The 17,532-nt window shown below is 41.0% G+C and overlaps 1 protein-coding gene across 2 annotated transcripts in view; it reads right to left on the bottom strand.

The window, feature by feature from the left end:
* Positions 1–17,532, bottom strand: part of mms22l (MMS22-like, DNA repair protein) — a 166,292-nt gene that overhangs the window by 88,770 nt on the left and 59,990 nt on the right. For both annotated transcript variants that reach the window (XM_060820834.1, XM_060820843.1), the window contains exons 13-14: positions 16,219–16,445; positions 11,759–12,268 (exon numbers count right to left, since the gene is read on the bottom strand). In XM_060820834.1, coding sequence (XP_060676817.1) covers positions 11,759–12,268; positions 16,219–16,445 — 737 coding nt within the window. The remainder of the gene's footprint in view (positions 1–11,758; positions 12,269–16,218; positions 16,446–17,532) is intronic.

Here is a 17,532-nt window from a genome sequence, read left to right as displayed (position 1 = left end):
ATCACGTGTTGGCTTAAGTGTGATTATTTCTCTATGTGCAAAGTCTATAGTGTTGGTATTAAGACACTAAGTAACTAAGTGACAACATTGAACATACTCCGTGGGGATTCTCCATGGCTGGCAACTCAAAAGCATGTTTGTTTTACAGTGTGAGAAAATGAAAAACTAACAGGAGCTTTTAACTGTAACTTTCAAATTGACTGAGAGGATGATGTTCCTTCAGTCACATCACATTTACCATTGAATGTCCAGTTTCTTTAACACTTTTTACTTGCTCATTTATTTGTCTCCTTTTTTGCAAGTTTAGGCTCATTTTTAAAAATAAATTCAGCCAGAACGCTGGGATTTTCACCATATTGACTTTAAGAACTCTATACTGGTTTCTGATCTGAAAATAACACATCCATAATGCTGTTGTGACAGACAGCAGTTCTTTATAATATTCTAACATTCATTTACAATCACAAAGACAAGGCATGAAAACAACAGGAGTTGAAACCTTTATTTGCCAAGACCATTGATTCAAAGGTGTTCTTTAGCTCTAGGAGGAAAAAATGTGTTAGACATACACAGGTTGAAAAGTCTAAGATAATAGATTACAGAAGAGATGGAGAAACTCAGCAAATTTCCCATTATCTGCAGAAAGTGAAACACAGTAGAAATGGACAAGAGGGAAGAGATAATGGTTCCCAACTTTGGGGCCATCTGGAGGAGGAAAACAAATTGGCCTGATCCTCATCTCCCTGCTGCTTTCTGCACACTATATGGGGTTACACCAACACAACATGGGCTAGTGCTAAATAAATGCAAATTAAGACGGTATAAACGTCACTGTGTTCTGCAATTCCTATTGGAAGAATTTTTGTTGCAGTGGGAGGGACCACGTGGGCTGGTCTGATAAAAAAAATCTGTGCATTTTGTATCAAAATCACTAAAAGTGGGGAAAAAAAAAATCAATGAAACTAAATGGACCCTCCAGCATCAACCAAGACAATGGAAATAACACTGACAACACTTTATAAAATTCTCTTTACTGAAGTCTTGTTCTGAATCAGAAGAGCTGCTCCACAGACAAATTAAGCATCAGCCTGACATTCAAAATCATAACCTATAATGTCTCAGGCACCACCATCAACAGATCTGGGTATATCCTGGCTCATCAGCAAGACAGAGTCACCAGCGATGATGGCACAGTTTGCATACGGTTGCAAGGGAATTTAACTGTGAATCCTCAAAACTGGATCTGGACCCTACAAGATTGCATGACGTTTTCTCTACCCCCACAACCACCCCACCTACATCGCCCCACCCCCCAGCTTATGAATCAGTACATATCCATTTTTGATACCAATTGGAGGAAGCACTGAAGATGACAACAGCACAGACTGTATCTGAGTGGTTGATTTCAATGTTTATCACTAAGCCAAGAATAGTTTAGTAGCACCACACTGATGATATCCTTCAGCAATGTATGAGACACTACAACTATACTGAATGGGTTAAATTTCAAATCTATCTGGCAACTCAGTATTATCAGCAGAACTGCATTCAACCACCATCTGTAATCTCATGTCCTGGCATACTCCTCACTGCACCAGTACCACTAAGCAGCTGATCAATGCTGGTTCAATGCAGAGTGAGGGTAGACACGTCAGCAACAACACCAGGCATACAAAAAAAACAAGGTTCTAACCTGGTGAAGCTACAACACAGGGATACTTGCACACCAAACAGTCGAAGCAGTTTGTGACAGGCAAAGCTATGTAACCAACCAGTAGATTGATGTGATCAGGCCAATGCATCTTAGACTCCTCCAGGAGTCCCCAGCATCACTTCAACCAATTCAATTCACTCCACATGATATAGCAGGAAACAGCTGAAGACATTAAATACTGCAAAGGCTATGGATTATGATAATATTCCAGCAACGGTACTGAAGACTTGTGCCCCAACCAAGCTGTTCCATTACAGTTACAACACTGGTATTTTCCTGACAATGTGGAAAGTTGCCCAGGTATGTCTGGCCCAGTAAAAGCAGTCTAAATATCACTGAACAGTCGACTCGCCGGTATCATCAGGGTGATGAAGGAGGTCACTGACAGTGTTAACACATGACACTTACACAGTAATAACAAGTTATTGCTGAGTGGTTCAGGTCTCAGCAGATTCACTCAGTTCCTGACATCATTACAGCCTTGGTTTAAAAAAAGGCCAAAAAGTTCTGAGTTCCAGAGGTGAGGTGTGAGTGCCTGCCCTGGACATCCAAACAGTATTTGACTGAAAGTAGCATCAAGAAGCCACATCAGAGCTGAAGGTAATAGGAACCTGGGGAAATCTCTGCCGGTTGTAATCAGGCCAGGTATGTAAGAAAATGGTGGTGGTTGTTGGAGATCAATGCATCGAACTCTAGGAGTCTACTACAGAATTCCAGGCATTGAGTCTTATGACCAATCATCGTCAGCTGCCTCATCAATGCCCTTCCCTCCATCAAAAAGTCAGAAGTAGGGACGTTTGTTGAGGATTGCACAATGTTCAGCACTATCCATGACTCCTCAGATACTGAAACAGCTCGTGTTCACATCTAGCAAGGCTGGGTCGACACTCACGTTTGAGTTAGCAAGTGGCAATTAGCATATGGACCACATAAGTGCCAGGCAATGATGATCCTCACCAAGAGAAAATTCAACTAACCAACCACACCCCACCCCTCCTTGAAATTCAACAGCTTTATTATCAGTAAAACCCCACTAACATCCTGGGGATTACCACTGATCAGAAACTCACATGAATATTGTGGCTACGACAGCCAATCAGACATCCCCTGCAGGGAGTTACTTACTTCCTGCTTCTACCCAGCAACTACAAGGCGCAAGTCAGGAGTGCTGCTCTAGAAACATTGAAAAAGATCAACATCAGGACAAAGAAACCTACTTGACTGACACCCTTTCCACACTTCCAACATTTACTATCTCTGTCACCGATGCACAATGGCAATCATATGTACTATGTACCAAATGTACCGCAGTAACTCATCAAGCCTCCTTCAGCAGTATCTTACAAATGAAAAACCATCTAGGAACAACAAGGACAACAGGTACATTTGAACACCACCAGCTGCATGTTCCCGACCAAGCCACACATCATCCTGACTTGGAACTATATTACTGTTCCTTTCGTTACTGGCTCAAAACCCTGGAACTCTCTCAACATCACTGGGGACCAACGCTCCCTCTAAGCTGAGTGGCTGTGCATGTGTACAGCCATTCCAATATTTGCGCATTTACTTCTGATTCTGAAAATGGCTGCCGAGCACAGGTCTCAGAGATTCATGCAGATCAAAAGAATATATTAGAGGGAATGTTGCTAGGGACACAGCAGTATAGACAGGCTGCAGAGGCTCAAGATGGCAGCTCACCACCATCTTCACAAGGGCAATGAGGAGTGGACAACAAATCCTGGCATAGATATCGATACCTACATCCAGTGAAATAATTTTTTTTTCAAAATGTATCGCAAGAACATGGTTCTGCACAAATTTCGGCAGATAAGAAGAAAATTCTGTTTAATCTTTTTGGCAAATTTTTTCAGACAGCACAATTTCCTTTTCATTTTACTGCAGCAGCTGTACATTTCTGCTCCCAGACTAATATAATTCCCCAGCGGAGGTTGGGAGGTGGAAAACTGGCTGCAGTTGTGGGAGGCGGAAGGAACATGTCAAGGGCACACTTCCATCGGTCATAAAAACAGCCCCCTCCTCACTTTTACCAGCATAAGCACCAAGTCGAAAGTACTGAATGATAATCAAGATGAAGTGAGGTAACCATGACTTTCACTGTATCTCTGCAGGTTGACTGTCCAACTTGTCAGAGACTGAGTTTGACAATGTATGGAAGTATTCAACAGCAAATTTCCACAGCAGACACATAAATACAACAAGATCAGCTGAGGAAGATAGAGGCCCAGAACCATATAGAATCCTCATTAGATGGCTGTACAGCAAATTTGATGGCATAATCATTTGGCGGTACATTATCACTGTTTACTAAAGGTTCAAGCAGAATGTTCAATCCACTTTGACTCATAACTAAACAAATGCCTTGAATGCAAACAAATGAAAATGTGTTTGTAGCTCAAAAATTAATGACCCAGCATATCTTCACATTTTGGGGATGGAGTTGGTCTTTCAGTATGCAGAATGGTTTCATGATGAGCCAGGTGAATTGGCCATGCTAAATTGCCCACAGTGTTAGGTGCATTAGTCATGGGTAAATATACAGTAGGGGACTGGGTCTGGGTGGGTTACTCTTGGGATGGTCGGTGTGGACTGGTTGGGCCGAAGGGCCTGTTTCCACACTGGAGGGAATCTAATCTAATATAATCTAAAAACATTTGATTTTATTTTCTGTTAACTTGGAACATATTGCTAAGATTTTTAATTTCAAGTCAAGTGAAAATAACAGACAAGGAGGCGAGACTATTAAGAATGTGAACAAATTCTCTGTGAACTCTGCTGTAAAGAAGATTACATACAACCCATTTCCTCCTACTTTTTTCTTCCCATTTTCTAAAAGCAACAAATCCTGCATAGTTTCACTGGCATCTGCACTAGTTAGTTATCAAAATGAAACAGGTTCACGGTTACTCGCCAAATGCCCCTAGCTCAGATCATTTAACTTAGAACACAACAAAAATCCACTGCTGGACCTTCTAGTTCATATGACTCAGAGCTACCCCAACAAAGCTTTCATGTATGATCTTGGGAAACCAGTAAGTCAAATACACAGTAATAGAACACACAATAACACACCTTGGCAGGCTGATCAAGATCAAGGACCTCAAACAGGAAGTGTTCACCTCCTTAAGAAGGAAATGTCATTGTGACCCTCTGTGCATCCGAGCAGAGAGGGGAGTCTATGGCAGTGATCTGTCATAGAAAAGCACTTCCTTTTACTTTATATGTCAATATAGAGGGAGAGATTAGACAAACGCATGTAAAATTAATAAGTGGTTTAAAAACTGGCAAAGGTTAAAGAAAGGGTCAATGGTAGTTTTTTTTCCCTAGGATTTGGAATTTCTAGACGGGGGTCATATTTTTAAGGTGAGAGGAGAGAGATTTAAAGAGGACAGGAGTACATTTTTTACACAGACGATGGTTTACGTGTGGAATGAACTTTTGAAGGGAGTGGTGGATGCGGGCACAGTTACAACATTTAAAAAAAAACTTCGGTAAGTACACGAATAGGAATGATTTGGGGGGATATGGGCCAGGAGCAGGCAGATGGAACAAATTTAGTTTGGGATTATGCTCGACATAAACTGTTTGGACCGAAGGATCTATTTCCGTGCTGTATGACTCTATGACTCCACAGTCAGTTCTTGTGCAATCCCACATTATAGAGAAATCCCGCTTTAGAAACAGCACTTAAAGTGTTGATGCTGTAAGCACATTACAGTCAACACACATTTTAAAAGTTCACACTTTAGAAACAGCGTCCCCAATTTGTCAATCACGTGGCACTGAATCTGCGTTGATGAAATGCCCATTATAACAGAATGGCCTGTATAAGAAATTGGTGAAAAAGGACATATTTTATCAAAGTTTAGCAACCAATCAGCAGTCTCCTCCTGTACAGTATAAACATAGTTCGTTCCTTTTGAATTTGCATCCCTGTGAATTGACGTGAAGCTTGCAAGTGAAAAGCTTTTACAAAATGTGTCTTTTTCAGCAATACTTGTGTTTTGTACTACCAAAAAGTCGTAAGAAGAAAATAAAACGTCCAACAGTAATACTGGTAACAAACTGAAATGTAAACTTTACCTTATTTTGCTTCCAATCTTAGCCCTCAAACATTTCGGTGAGATATCCTAGACTGTAATGCACACCTATGACCATCCCTGAACTCCACAGATGTACTTGCAACAAAGGATTACAACTGTTTCCATCAGTAGCTGAGAGGTAAGGTTATTTTGTAAGTTTTTTCAGAGACAAGCCAATTCAACCCCTCTTTACTGTTTGCCTGCATAGTGTGCATTTCAAGCTGTCCAGAAAAAAATACACAACACTGTTATTTATGTTTGCCTTGCTTAACACATAGGAGCACATGTAATTAATCTCTGGAGATTAAAAACGGAATTCAACAAAGATTTCTCCAGATTATGAGCGTTCAGTTTCATATTTTAATGCAAAATGTCAATCTCTTCAGGAAGTTTTTGGAAGTTTGTTTATTCCTATTTCTACAAAAAATGTATGGAAGGTAAAAGACAACATTATCTAAACACTAGCTTAAATCTGATTTCACGTATTTTTCACCAATAATAAGTAAGTAAACAAAGCTTGTCTAAGTTAAAATGTACTGGACCAGGGTCGATAAACATATACTCTCTCCTGGATATTGCATGGGACGAGAATTTAACAATTAAAATATTCACACATTAACAATCACAATCACTACAGGAATGGATTTAGACATTAAAATGATAATTGTACAAAGAACTGGAGTCTCAAAATGCCTTTCAATACTGGGAGGTGGTCATAATTAGAAAACAGAAATTTAATTTGCAAAAGAATTTCTTCCAGAAATTGACATTAACCGATTGAGTAAAACGTTTTATTATTTCAATTCCTCATCATGCACAACAAAATATTTTTAAAAACATTTTAATAGGTATCATCTTTAAAATGGTCCTTTCACAGCTCATGTCTAGTTATCACGGTGGCAGGAATTGCATCCTTTTCATTCTAATTTGGTGAGTGATTGAGCAGTCATTAAACATTAAAACACAACTGAAAAGACGTGGAAATTCTCAATTGTGTGAGATTTTGATTCCAGAAAACGTAAGTTAACAGAAGCAAAGAGCTTACTGTTATAGCATTAATATTGTTTCTCATTTCAAACAACGTTTGTTGGCTAAGGCAGCCAGAATGACAAATAATGTCATTAGGTTTCAGTTTTACAGCAGTTCTGGCTGATTCTATGACTTGAGAGATCAAACAATCTTAACTGTACTTATTAACCTTGCAAACGATTTTCAGTCATAGACAACACATATCGCAGCAATCAACAAGATGAATCTTACAGCATTGAAAGTACAAGAATCTCCTTCATTATGTCATTTTCATTCATAAAAAGAATCTGCTTACTTGCCCATAGTTTGATCTATTCAGCATACCATTCTGTCTCTTTCTGGCTCACATTTTAGCGTAGCTTCCCCCCATAAGATGGTTGACTGTTGCTTAAGAGCTTGAAACTAAACCTCTTAGTTACAACACACCCTTCAGTAAAAGCACTGACATTAGCTCCTGAATTTTATGGGTTTACTTTTATCATTCACTAAAATTATGCATTCCACAATAATATCCAAAAAAATCAGTCTCAATTATGACTGTATGGGCATTCAAACTATGTGAATTGTTTGAGTTTGGGCTGAATACATCAATTTAGTTCTATTATCATAAGGATTTTTAAAAATAACAAATACTTTGCTAATGATCTCACTGCAACGTCACACCTCTTTGTACTAGCATTGACAAATATATTCTTAAAGAAAAGATGATTACATAATAAGACGGTGCAATTAAACCGAGGTTTTATACTTTTGTAAGAAAGGTAGTACTTTAATCCGCATTAAAATGTCATGGGTTCAAGAACCACTACAGAACTGGAAAACATGAAGCTCTTTAAAGAGGATGCCATTTTGAGTACGAATTTACAGAGAAATCCTTCTCTGCCAGCTCAAGTGAAAGTATAAAATCCATGACACCTCTCAAAGAGCAAGAAAAATCTACCAGTGTAGTGGTCAGTATTTCAGTCCCTGCTAACAGCACCAAAAGTGATTATTTGGTCATTTATCTGTTATTTATGGGATCTTGCTATACGCAAATTGGCTGCAGTGTATGCATACATAACAACGACTGCATGTCAGAACTTCTGACTGACGCCTTGTTGTAGCGGGAAGGCATTCCAGGTCTTACACCAGCATTGTTATTATGATTGATCAAGCCACATTGTGGCAAGCCCCAGCAGACATCCAAGATGTAGAGGGGAGGAACTCAGGATCAATGGTGGAACTGAAAGTCTGGTTAAGGACAATGGAGATTATCTTGTTCAAGGTAATCAATACCTACCATGTATACAATAGAAATACTACCTGTAATGCAGAATCAGGATTTTGTCTTGGTCCTTGAAGAAATTATTGATAGCTTATTAACAGAAGGCCTGACCTGAACATCATAGAATGGTTATATTGATTGCATTTTGTGCATTTTGATGTTGTGATGTAAACTATGGGATTTATGTATATATATTTTAACATTATTTATTGCAAGTTTGGCATCTTAAATTCTGGGTTTGAGAGAGAAATGGATTTTTCTTCTGGGTCTGAAGTTAATTATTAACTTGTAAGCTATAGCCTGGTGATTTCTTTAAAACATTGTTTGAGGGTTAGCTTTAGAATTAATGGATTTGTGTGTGTAGTAGGAGAGTTTTACACCAAATAAGATAAACAATCTACAGTTTAGAAAGTCAGGATTTTTTTTCAAAATAACCTCATAGCTGAGAGAGAGAGCAGGAGAGATTTTTAATTTTAGTTTTTGAGTTTGCAGCAATCCTGTGAAGTCTTTGGAATACGATTGCTGTATAGAGCAATTTCCTGAGAAGTGAAGAATAAAGTGAACCAGGTTACACTTAAATGAAGAATTAGTGTAGTCCCAGACCAGGAAGAATCTATTTGCAATTCCAGTCTAATAGCTGAAGCCTGGTATGAGTATTGCACCAGTGGTGGTCCTGGGCACTGTATCAGGGATGTGTTTTGCATACTATAAAAAAATATTTTATTTTCATTTTATGAAGGAATGTTTAAGGATTAATGGGAATTTATTTTTACTGTATGGTGAACTATCTTGGAATTTGCATTGTAAGTAAATGACTTGTTTATTTTGTCTTCATTTCTTTCAAAATATGCATCTGCTTTAATATTAAAGCAAAATCTGCAGCATTGCGTGATTATGTTTCAGTGGGTTTCGATTTGGTTGTCAAAATCGAAACAAATCAAAATAGGATCTCTTGTACAGGCTCTTGTCTGGGACCTGACTTGCCCGGTAATAACATCAGCTGAAATCATGACAATAATGACAGTAAAGCCAATAATGCAGTTGAAGAAAGGCAGCAAGAGGAGAAAAGTTTCAGGAGATGGTTGGAGTTGGACAAAGTAAGCTGGCCGTTCTACACCATGCACCTCCCGAGCAACTGCACGTGGCTGATCTAGACCACCTACAACTTTGGAGTTGTATATGACCCTGAGATAAGCTTCCCACCATTTAGCTGCTCCCTCAGTAAGAGTACCTACTTTCACCTCCCTAGCATTGTGGGTCTGCACTTTGGGCGGAATCTCCCAGTCCTGAGGGGTGAGAAGATCACCAAATTAGGTGAAACAGTTTCATCACACAACTCCCCTGCCTTTCCTTCTCCACCTGAGTTCCATTCTGGTGGGATGCCCAAGCTTGACCCTCCTGCCCTACCTCTCATTGAGGCCCTAAGGTGGTCAACTATGACAAGTGCAGTACCTTTTTCAAAATGTATTCATGGGACATGGGTGTTGTTGGCTGGCCCAGCATTTACAGCGCATTCCTAATTGCTCAGAGGGCAATTAAAGAGTTAACCACATTGCCGTGGGTTAGAGTCACATATAGGCCAGACCAGGTAAAGATGGCAGATTTCTTTCCCTAAAGAGTACTTATGAACCAGATGGGATTTTTTTTTCCTGACATTCAACTGTGGTTACATGGTCACCATCAGGCTAGTTTGTCAATAGGTTGTACTGAATTAAAATTTCACCATCTGTCCTGGTTGGAATCAAATCCATCTGTCCAAAACACTGAGCTAGGACTCTGTATTACCAGTCCAGTGGCATGACCATGAGGCCATCACTTCATTCCTGGGCACAACTAATGATGATAAGCTACCTGTTATTGTTAGATGATGAAAGAATCATGCACAATCAAGAGACTGGACAAAGGGCTACTAAAAACACCATCCTCCTGTCTTTGCTTCTATTCCTGGCTCCCTTTCCCCATGATACCTAATCCCAGAAAATGTCCCTTACAAAAAGCCCTCGACCCTAGGAATGTTGATTGTTCTAACAACTACAGCCTTCGCAGTGGCACTGGCGTGTTAGAGTGCTGATGGTCTCTGATTGGCCAGCAATTCTCGCTGGGTGAGACTTTTGCTTCCAGCGAGTGGTTTCATTGCCCTCGTGGTAGGAGATACAGCCAACCTTGCTGTGAACAGTCAGGTGGACTGCCTCGCCACCTTTTCAGCAAGAGAGATACATGAAGACACCAGAAAATCCCTGCCCAGAAAATCTCAGTTTGATAGTCACTGAAGTTATTTCTAGGCTTGACTGATTGAATACTCTTTTGGCCAACCTCCCATCTGCCAACCACCATAAATCTGAGCTAATCCAAAACTCTGCTACCTTCACCCTATCTCCCATTACTCATGTGTTCCCTGATTCACTTTGGGACCTTGTCTCTCAAAAACCTCAATTTTTAATTTCTCTCCTTATTTTCAAATTCTCCATTATTGCTATAACCTCAAACAGCCTTACAACCCTCTGAGATTGCTGCCTTCCCTAATATGAGCGTCATGCACTCTCCCAGTTCTTGTTCATCAAGAGTGGCACCATGTTTTTATTGTTTACATCCCAAGAATTGGAACTACCCTCCTAAATGACTCATCTCTTTCCTCCTTTAAAAACTGTCTTTGGTCATGCTTTTGGTCTCCAGCCCCAATATCCTCACATGTGGCTCAATGCAAAATTATGTTTGATAATGTGCCTTTGAAGCACCTTTTTAACTATGCTGTTGCTTTAGGGGAGGCTGGGGCCAATGGTATTGTCACTGAACTGATAATCCAGAGATCCAGGTCATGTTCTGGGAACCCACATTTGAATCCTGCCATGGCACATGGTGGGATTTGAATTCAATAAAAATTTGGAATTCAGAGCCTAATGATGACCATGAATCCATTGCCGATTGGCACAAAACCCATCTGGTTCCCTCATGTCCGGTGACTCCTGACCCACAGTAATGTGGTTGACTCTTAACTGCCCTCCGGGCTATTAGGGACAGATAATAAATGCTGGTCTAGCCAGCGATGCCCTCATCCCGCGAATGAATTTTAAAAATATTTTTGCAACATGTTGTCTTCGACAGAAGCTAAGATGAATTGATTTAAGTGATTTAATATTTTAGGTGCATGCCATTACAACACAGCAACAGCCACAAGAACAGTTTTTCCGGCATTCCCAACACTGAACCACCCTGACTTGTTACAACTGTCTCTTGATTTACTCACGGGTTCAATGAATCAATCCACCAACTGGTGAGGTGCTAAACTTGATACAATGCAAACTTCTCACATTCAAACCACGGTCTGTGCAGAGCTCACTCTGTCAACAGCTGGAACAATGGAATCATCCAAAATACAGACAGGAAATTTTATCTGGTTTTTGAGACTTACCTGCTAATGAACGAGTCTTATTGGAAAGGTATCTGTGCTTGTGACATCCTGGTGAGATGTATCACATGAATCCTCCCTACATCAGCAACACGACAAAACATCCATTGACTAACATCAGAGTACCTCCGTATTTACTGGGATGCTGGGCAACAATATTTCAGTGATAACTTAATTCATTTGTATATTTAGAGATGATACCGTAAACGTTCAAGGGAACTGCTGAGGGAATATTCACTCACCTCAAACGAGCCAGTATAACCTGCAAAAATGTGAGTGCTGCATTCAGTTCCGATTCCCTACAGGCACGGTACAGCAAGCTGAACCCCTCATTCAACAGCTTCTCTTCGGAAAGGTGGAGGTAGGAGCTGGTCTCGAATACCTCCTGCACAGCTTCAATATATGCTGCAAGCAAGGGCCAGAGAGTAACTTTCCGCGTATGGTCAGTGGTTTTCAGATAGAATTCTTTCGTTACAATCTGAAAGTTGGCTGACAGTTTTGTAGCAAGAAAGCTGATGTCAACATTCTTCTCTTCATACATCAGAAGAAACGCAAAGTATCCCTTCCAAATCAATGCTTGCTGGGCAATAGAGAGCTTGCTAGGTTTTAAAAGGTCCAGAAGATCTGCTACCCGGCTGACAACATCCTCTATCCCAGCCACAGCTGCAAGGACTAGAAAAAGGCTGAAAAAGTTCTGTAGTCCCAACTCAGTAAGTTCTTGCATCTTCCGCTGATGAAACTTGGAATAAATCCTAGAAAATTAACAGGTTGCTCAGTGTCATTCAGTAGGAACAGAAACTGTTAAAATATTCTAAGGAAAATATTTGGAGAGATTTCGATGCAGCTGACGAGGTGGGATTATCAGAAAAAGCTGATGTAATTTCAGGTTGCATCACATAGCTAACATCACATATTTACCATTCAAAAGGGAGGGAGGCAAAAACAAGTAACTATGGGCCAGTTAGCTTAACTTCTGTCATTGGGAAAATATTATCGTCTATTCCAAAGTATACAACAGTAGATCATTTATAAATGCATAATATAACCAAGGAGATTCAGCATGGCTTTATGAAGGGGAAACAATGCCTGATAAATTTAATAGAATTTATTGAGGAGGCAACATGTAGGATAGATACAGGCAAAACAGTGGATGCAATATATTTGGATTGTCAGAAGGTTTGATAAGGTAATATTTGATAAGTCTACTTGAAATAAGAGCTAATAGTGTTTGGAAGTAGCATACTAGCATGGCTAGAGGATTGGCTACTTAATGTGGGATGAAGGGAGTATTTGCAGGATGGCAATGTGCAACGAGAGGAGTTCCACAGGGATCAGTGCTAGGACCGCAATTATTTATAATATAACTTAATGGCTGGAAAAAGAAGTGAATGCACTATCACCAAGTTTGCGGATGACACAAATACAGGAGGGAAGACAAGTAGGGAGGAACACAAAGAAAGTGTAAAGGAATACAGATAGACAAAATCTTGGCAGACTGAATATAATCTGGAAAATCTGAAGTTATGGACTTTGAGAGATACAGAGGAACTAAATGTTATTTAAACAGAGAAAGACTGTAGAAAGCCACAGCACAGAGGGACTTGGGTGTCCTTGTGCATGAATCACAGAAAGCTAACATCCAAATTCACCAGATAATAGGGACGTCAAACGGAATGGGGGCCTTTGTTTCAACGGCAAGAGGGTTGCTTCCCCGGAGAGAAGACTCTGGAACCTGAATCTCAGAGTAACGAGTCACCCATTTAAGACAGAAAAGAGGAGGGCTTTCTTCGCTCAGAGGGTGGTGAATCTGTGGAGTCCTTCATCACAGATAGAAGGTTGAGAGGTGACTTAATTGAGACATACAACATAATCAGAGGGTTAGATAGGGTGGTATGAGAGCCTTTTTCCTCGGATGGTGATGGCTAGCTAGAGGGGACATAGCTTTAAATTGAGGGGTGATAGATATAGGACAGATGTCAGAGGTAGGATTTTTACTCAGAGATTGGTAGGGGCACAGTACTGCCTGCCTGCAGCAGTATTAGATTCGCTAACTTTGAGAGCATTTAAATGGTCATTGAATAGACACACGGATGAAAATGGAATAGTCGAAGTTAAATGGACTTCAGATTAGTCTCACAGGTCAGTGCAACATCAAGGGCTGAAGGGCCTGCACTGCACTGTAATGTTCTATTTATTCTGTTTAGAGTTGAGGCTGGGTGATTAAGAATATTGCAGACTGAGATAGACAGACATTAAATCATTAAGGGAATCAAGAGTTTTGGGGAAAAGGCATCCATCTGGAGGTGATCAGCCCTGATCTCATTGAATAATGGAGAAAATTGATGTTTTCCATTCCACCTTCAACATTCACTCCCTCGAGCACCAACACACAGTGTAACAGTATATATACACCATCTACAGGATGCATTGCTGTAACCCATTGTAGCAATATACAGAGGAACCTCGATTATCAGAACAAGATGGGCAAGCACTATTTCATTCGAATAATTGATTGTTCGGTTAATTGATTTAATACCTTTCCCCTGGGGCTCAGAGTTTTCTGTTAAGTCTGCTCCCCACTCAGGAGACTAGGCAGCAGCATACTACGCGCAAGACCCAACCCTGCCCCCCTCCGCACCCCAACCCAGTCCAATACCACCCCCATCCCCACCGCCCTGCAACCCTGCCCTGTCCCCCCAACCCATCAAACACTGTTCCCGTGCCCACCCACCAACCCCATCTAACACCGACCCCTCCCCGCTCCCTGCCTGTCTCCCAACCCCATCAAACACTGCCAGCATGTCTGCCCCCAAGCCCGCCCCCAACCCCATCCAACACCACCTCCTTGCCCACGCCTATTCCCGCTCCCCTGACTGCCCCCCAACCCGTCCAACATTGTCCCAACCCAACCCCCCAACCCTGTCCAACACCATTCCCCCTCCCGCACACCCGCCCCCCAAACCTGTCTAACACCTCCCCCTTCCCCCCACCCTCAACACCATTCAACACCGCCCCAATTCCCGCCCGTCCGTCCCAACCCCACTCCTAACCCCCAACCACATCCAACACTTCCCCCTGCCCCCTATCCACCCCCTGCCCTCTCCCCAATCCGTCCAAAACCACTCTCCTCCAACCTAGTTTCCTGCATCAGGTGCTCCCGATTTGGTTTTCTCTACATCAGGTAGACCAAACAAAAACTAAGGGCACGTTTCACTGAGCATCTCAGCCAAGCCCGCAGGGGCCGACCTAACCTCCCACTCACAGCTCATTTTAATTCCCCGTCTCACTCTCTTTCCAACATGACTATCCTTGGTCTCCTCCACTGCCACAACGAATTAGATCGCAAGTTGGAGGAACAACACCTTATCTTCCACCTGGGCAGCCTACAGCCTGGAGGACTCAACATTGAGTTCTCCAATTTCAAATAACCTCCCTTCCCATCCCCAGACTCCATTCCCAACCCCTCCCTCTCCCTTCAATTCCTCTGATCCATCCTTCCTTCCAGATACCAACCAAATTCTTTCCTCCCACGACCAACTAGATCATACCCTCTACCTTCACCCATCCCTATCTCACCACCCTGACCCCTCGCTTATCTACAGCTCCCCTTACACCCACACCCAGTCCTAAAAAAGGGTTACACCTGAAACATTGACTTCTCCACCTTCTCCACAGCTGCTTGGCTTGCTGTGTTTTTCAAGCTTCCTGCTGTCTACCTTGGATTCCAGCATCTGCAGCTTTTTTTGGCTCTATGTAAATTATTGACTCTTGTTTCAAACTATTAAGTGTATCTCCCTGATTGGTCAGAGCTACAGAAAGTTCCAGAAGACCGTCTAAAAGGTATAACAACATACTTCACCTGCAGACTTCACTCTTGGAACCACCCTTAAAATCTCTGGAATCGTCTGAGGTCCTCCGAGGAGACCAGCCTGACAGAGGCAGAGACCAGCTGACCACCCAGAGAGAGACAGGAAAAAAACAGCTTCACAGACCCAGAGACAAAGCCACAGAGAAAGGGACTGCGTAAATCTTCCGGAGACCCAGGAAGTAGTGTAATCTTAACGGGCCTTAGTATTAGAGATTAGTTTAGTATTAAAGACTATTGTAACTTTGTTCCTAATAAAGTTGGCACCGTTCTGTATTGTTAAGACCTTGTGTTCGTATTGATTTGACCGCTTTGGTATTGTAGGACACCTGGGCAAATTCATTCATAACATTCTGGTTGGAATTGTCTTGTTTAAAGAGGAAACCAGACAACATCATCAAGGCTTCTTGAAGCACCAGTGACCTCTATCACCTAGAAGAACAAAAGCATCAGATGCATGGGAACATTACCACCTGCAAGTTCCTCACCAAGTCGCGCATCATCCTGACTTTGCAAAAATATCGCCATTGTTTCAATATTTGGGATCAAGACCTAGACGTCCTTTCCAAACAGCAGTGTAGGTGTCCCAAAAGGACTGCAAGGGTTCAAGAAGACTGCTCACCCCCACCTTTCCCAGGGCAATCAGGGATGGACAAAAATCAATGGCCAAGGCATAACACCGATGTCCCATAAACAGATAAAGACAAAATTTTAATAAACACATCTTGTAATACTGTTCTTCCAAACTGGTGTAGATTAAGTGGGTCAGTCTTGTTAACAAGCTTATAGGTTAGCACATGTTGGGGAATAAATCTTATTTACAGCATAGTTTATTACCTTCCTTTCAGTTGTTTCCATGGGTGCACCCCACTTGTTTCCACTCCTTTTGAAATCTGTAGAGCCAAAATTCTGAGGAAGAGCTGAAAACTATTCTGAGATTGGTACAAGTTGGAGCTTTGTTCATCACAGCAACAAGTCTTTGTCATTTCAAGCATAGATAAAGGAGATCTGCTCACACTGGCCAGCCCTTTCAAGCCAAGCCAAGGAATGTTGAAGGAACTATTCTGTGATAATGGACAGAGAATGCAATGCAGTCAGCAATATTTCGGCCATCCAAACAAATAGAAAACTCAAATTCATTACTTCACCTCATGATGTACAACAGACAAATTTAAAATATCTTCATCTTTTCTTTCAAACTTATCCCGCATCTTTAAAATGCATAAAATGGAAACAAAAAACAACTTAGCAGACGCACCATTTTGAAAAACTGAGACTCCCAGGTTAATATTGATGACATGAGCTTCTAAATTCTACACGATATTCAGTCAGGTCCTTTCAAAGCTGAAACCTACAATTACTCACATATGTCATACACACAGTCATAGCAGTTACATTATTCCCCACTACAAATAGAGTGAAGCTCCCTATGTTAAGTATGTCAATGGGAAAATCATTGAAAAATGGACAACATTTATCAGTTGTATTGGTTATGCTTGTAGATGGTCATTTTTGTGCCTGAATTTGACTGAAAAATTGTGATAATGTTAATTGAAAGAAGTCAACCTGACAGTGTGGTAATGTAGTGACTCAGAAAAAGAAAGTTAAATTCATAAGTTAATTCAATAAAATATCATAATTTTGAGCATACAAATAAATATATTGCTGAAAAATATTTTCCATTTTACATACAGATTCTCTCACCTCCTGTGGACTTTATTTCATGCAGATTAAGCTCCATAGCTTCTCTTTCTATTTCTCTTTACTCTTATCTATCACCATTCTAGATGTCTGAATAGAACACAGCGTTGGGAATGAGATTGTCAGTCAACTAGATAACATCCTTCTCCAAATTCCCATGTCAGGGCACGAAGTATTTTTGAAGGAACATAAATATATAATCATGAGGAGTTCATCTTGCTTTGTCTAGACCAATGTTCTGATTTCAATTGGTTACCATATTATACCAGATCACAAGAAAAGCATTTCTCTATCACTGAAAGCAACAACCTTGTGCCTGCTGCAGCTATTGTGGTTCCTGAAAGCCATACTTGACAAAGCTACAGTGGTCTATTCCCAAGTTGCTTCATGAATGCAATTCATGTTCACAGAAATCCAAAACTTGCAATGCAAAGCGGAAAAGCAGTTAAC

This window comes from Hemiscyllium ocellatum, chromosome 3, assembly GCF_020745735.1.
Source record: "Hemiscyllium ocellatum isolate sHemOce1 chromosome 3, sHemOce1.pat.X.cur, whole genome shotgun sequence".
Taxonomy (NCBI): Eukaryota; Metazoa; Chordata; class Chondrichthyes; order Orectolobiformes; family Hemiscylliidae; genus Hemiscyllium; species Hemiscyllium ocellatum.
This window is presented reverse-complemented; position numbering and strand designations above follow the sequence as displayed.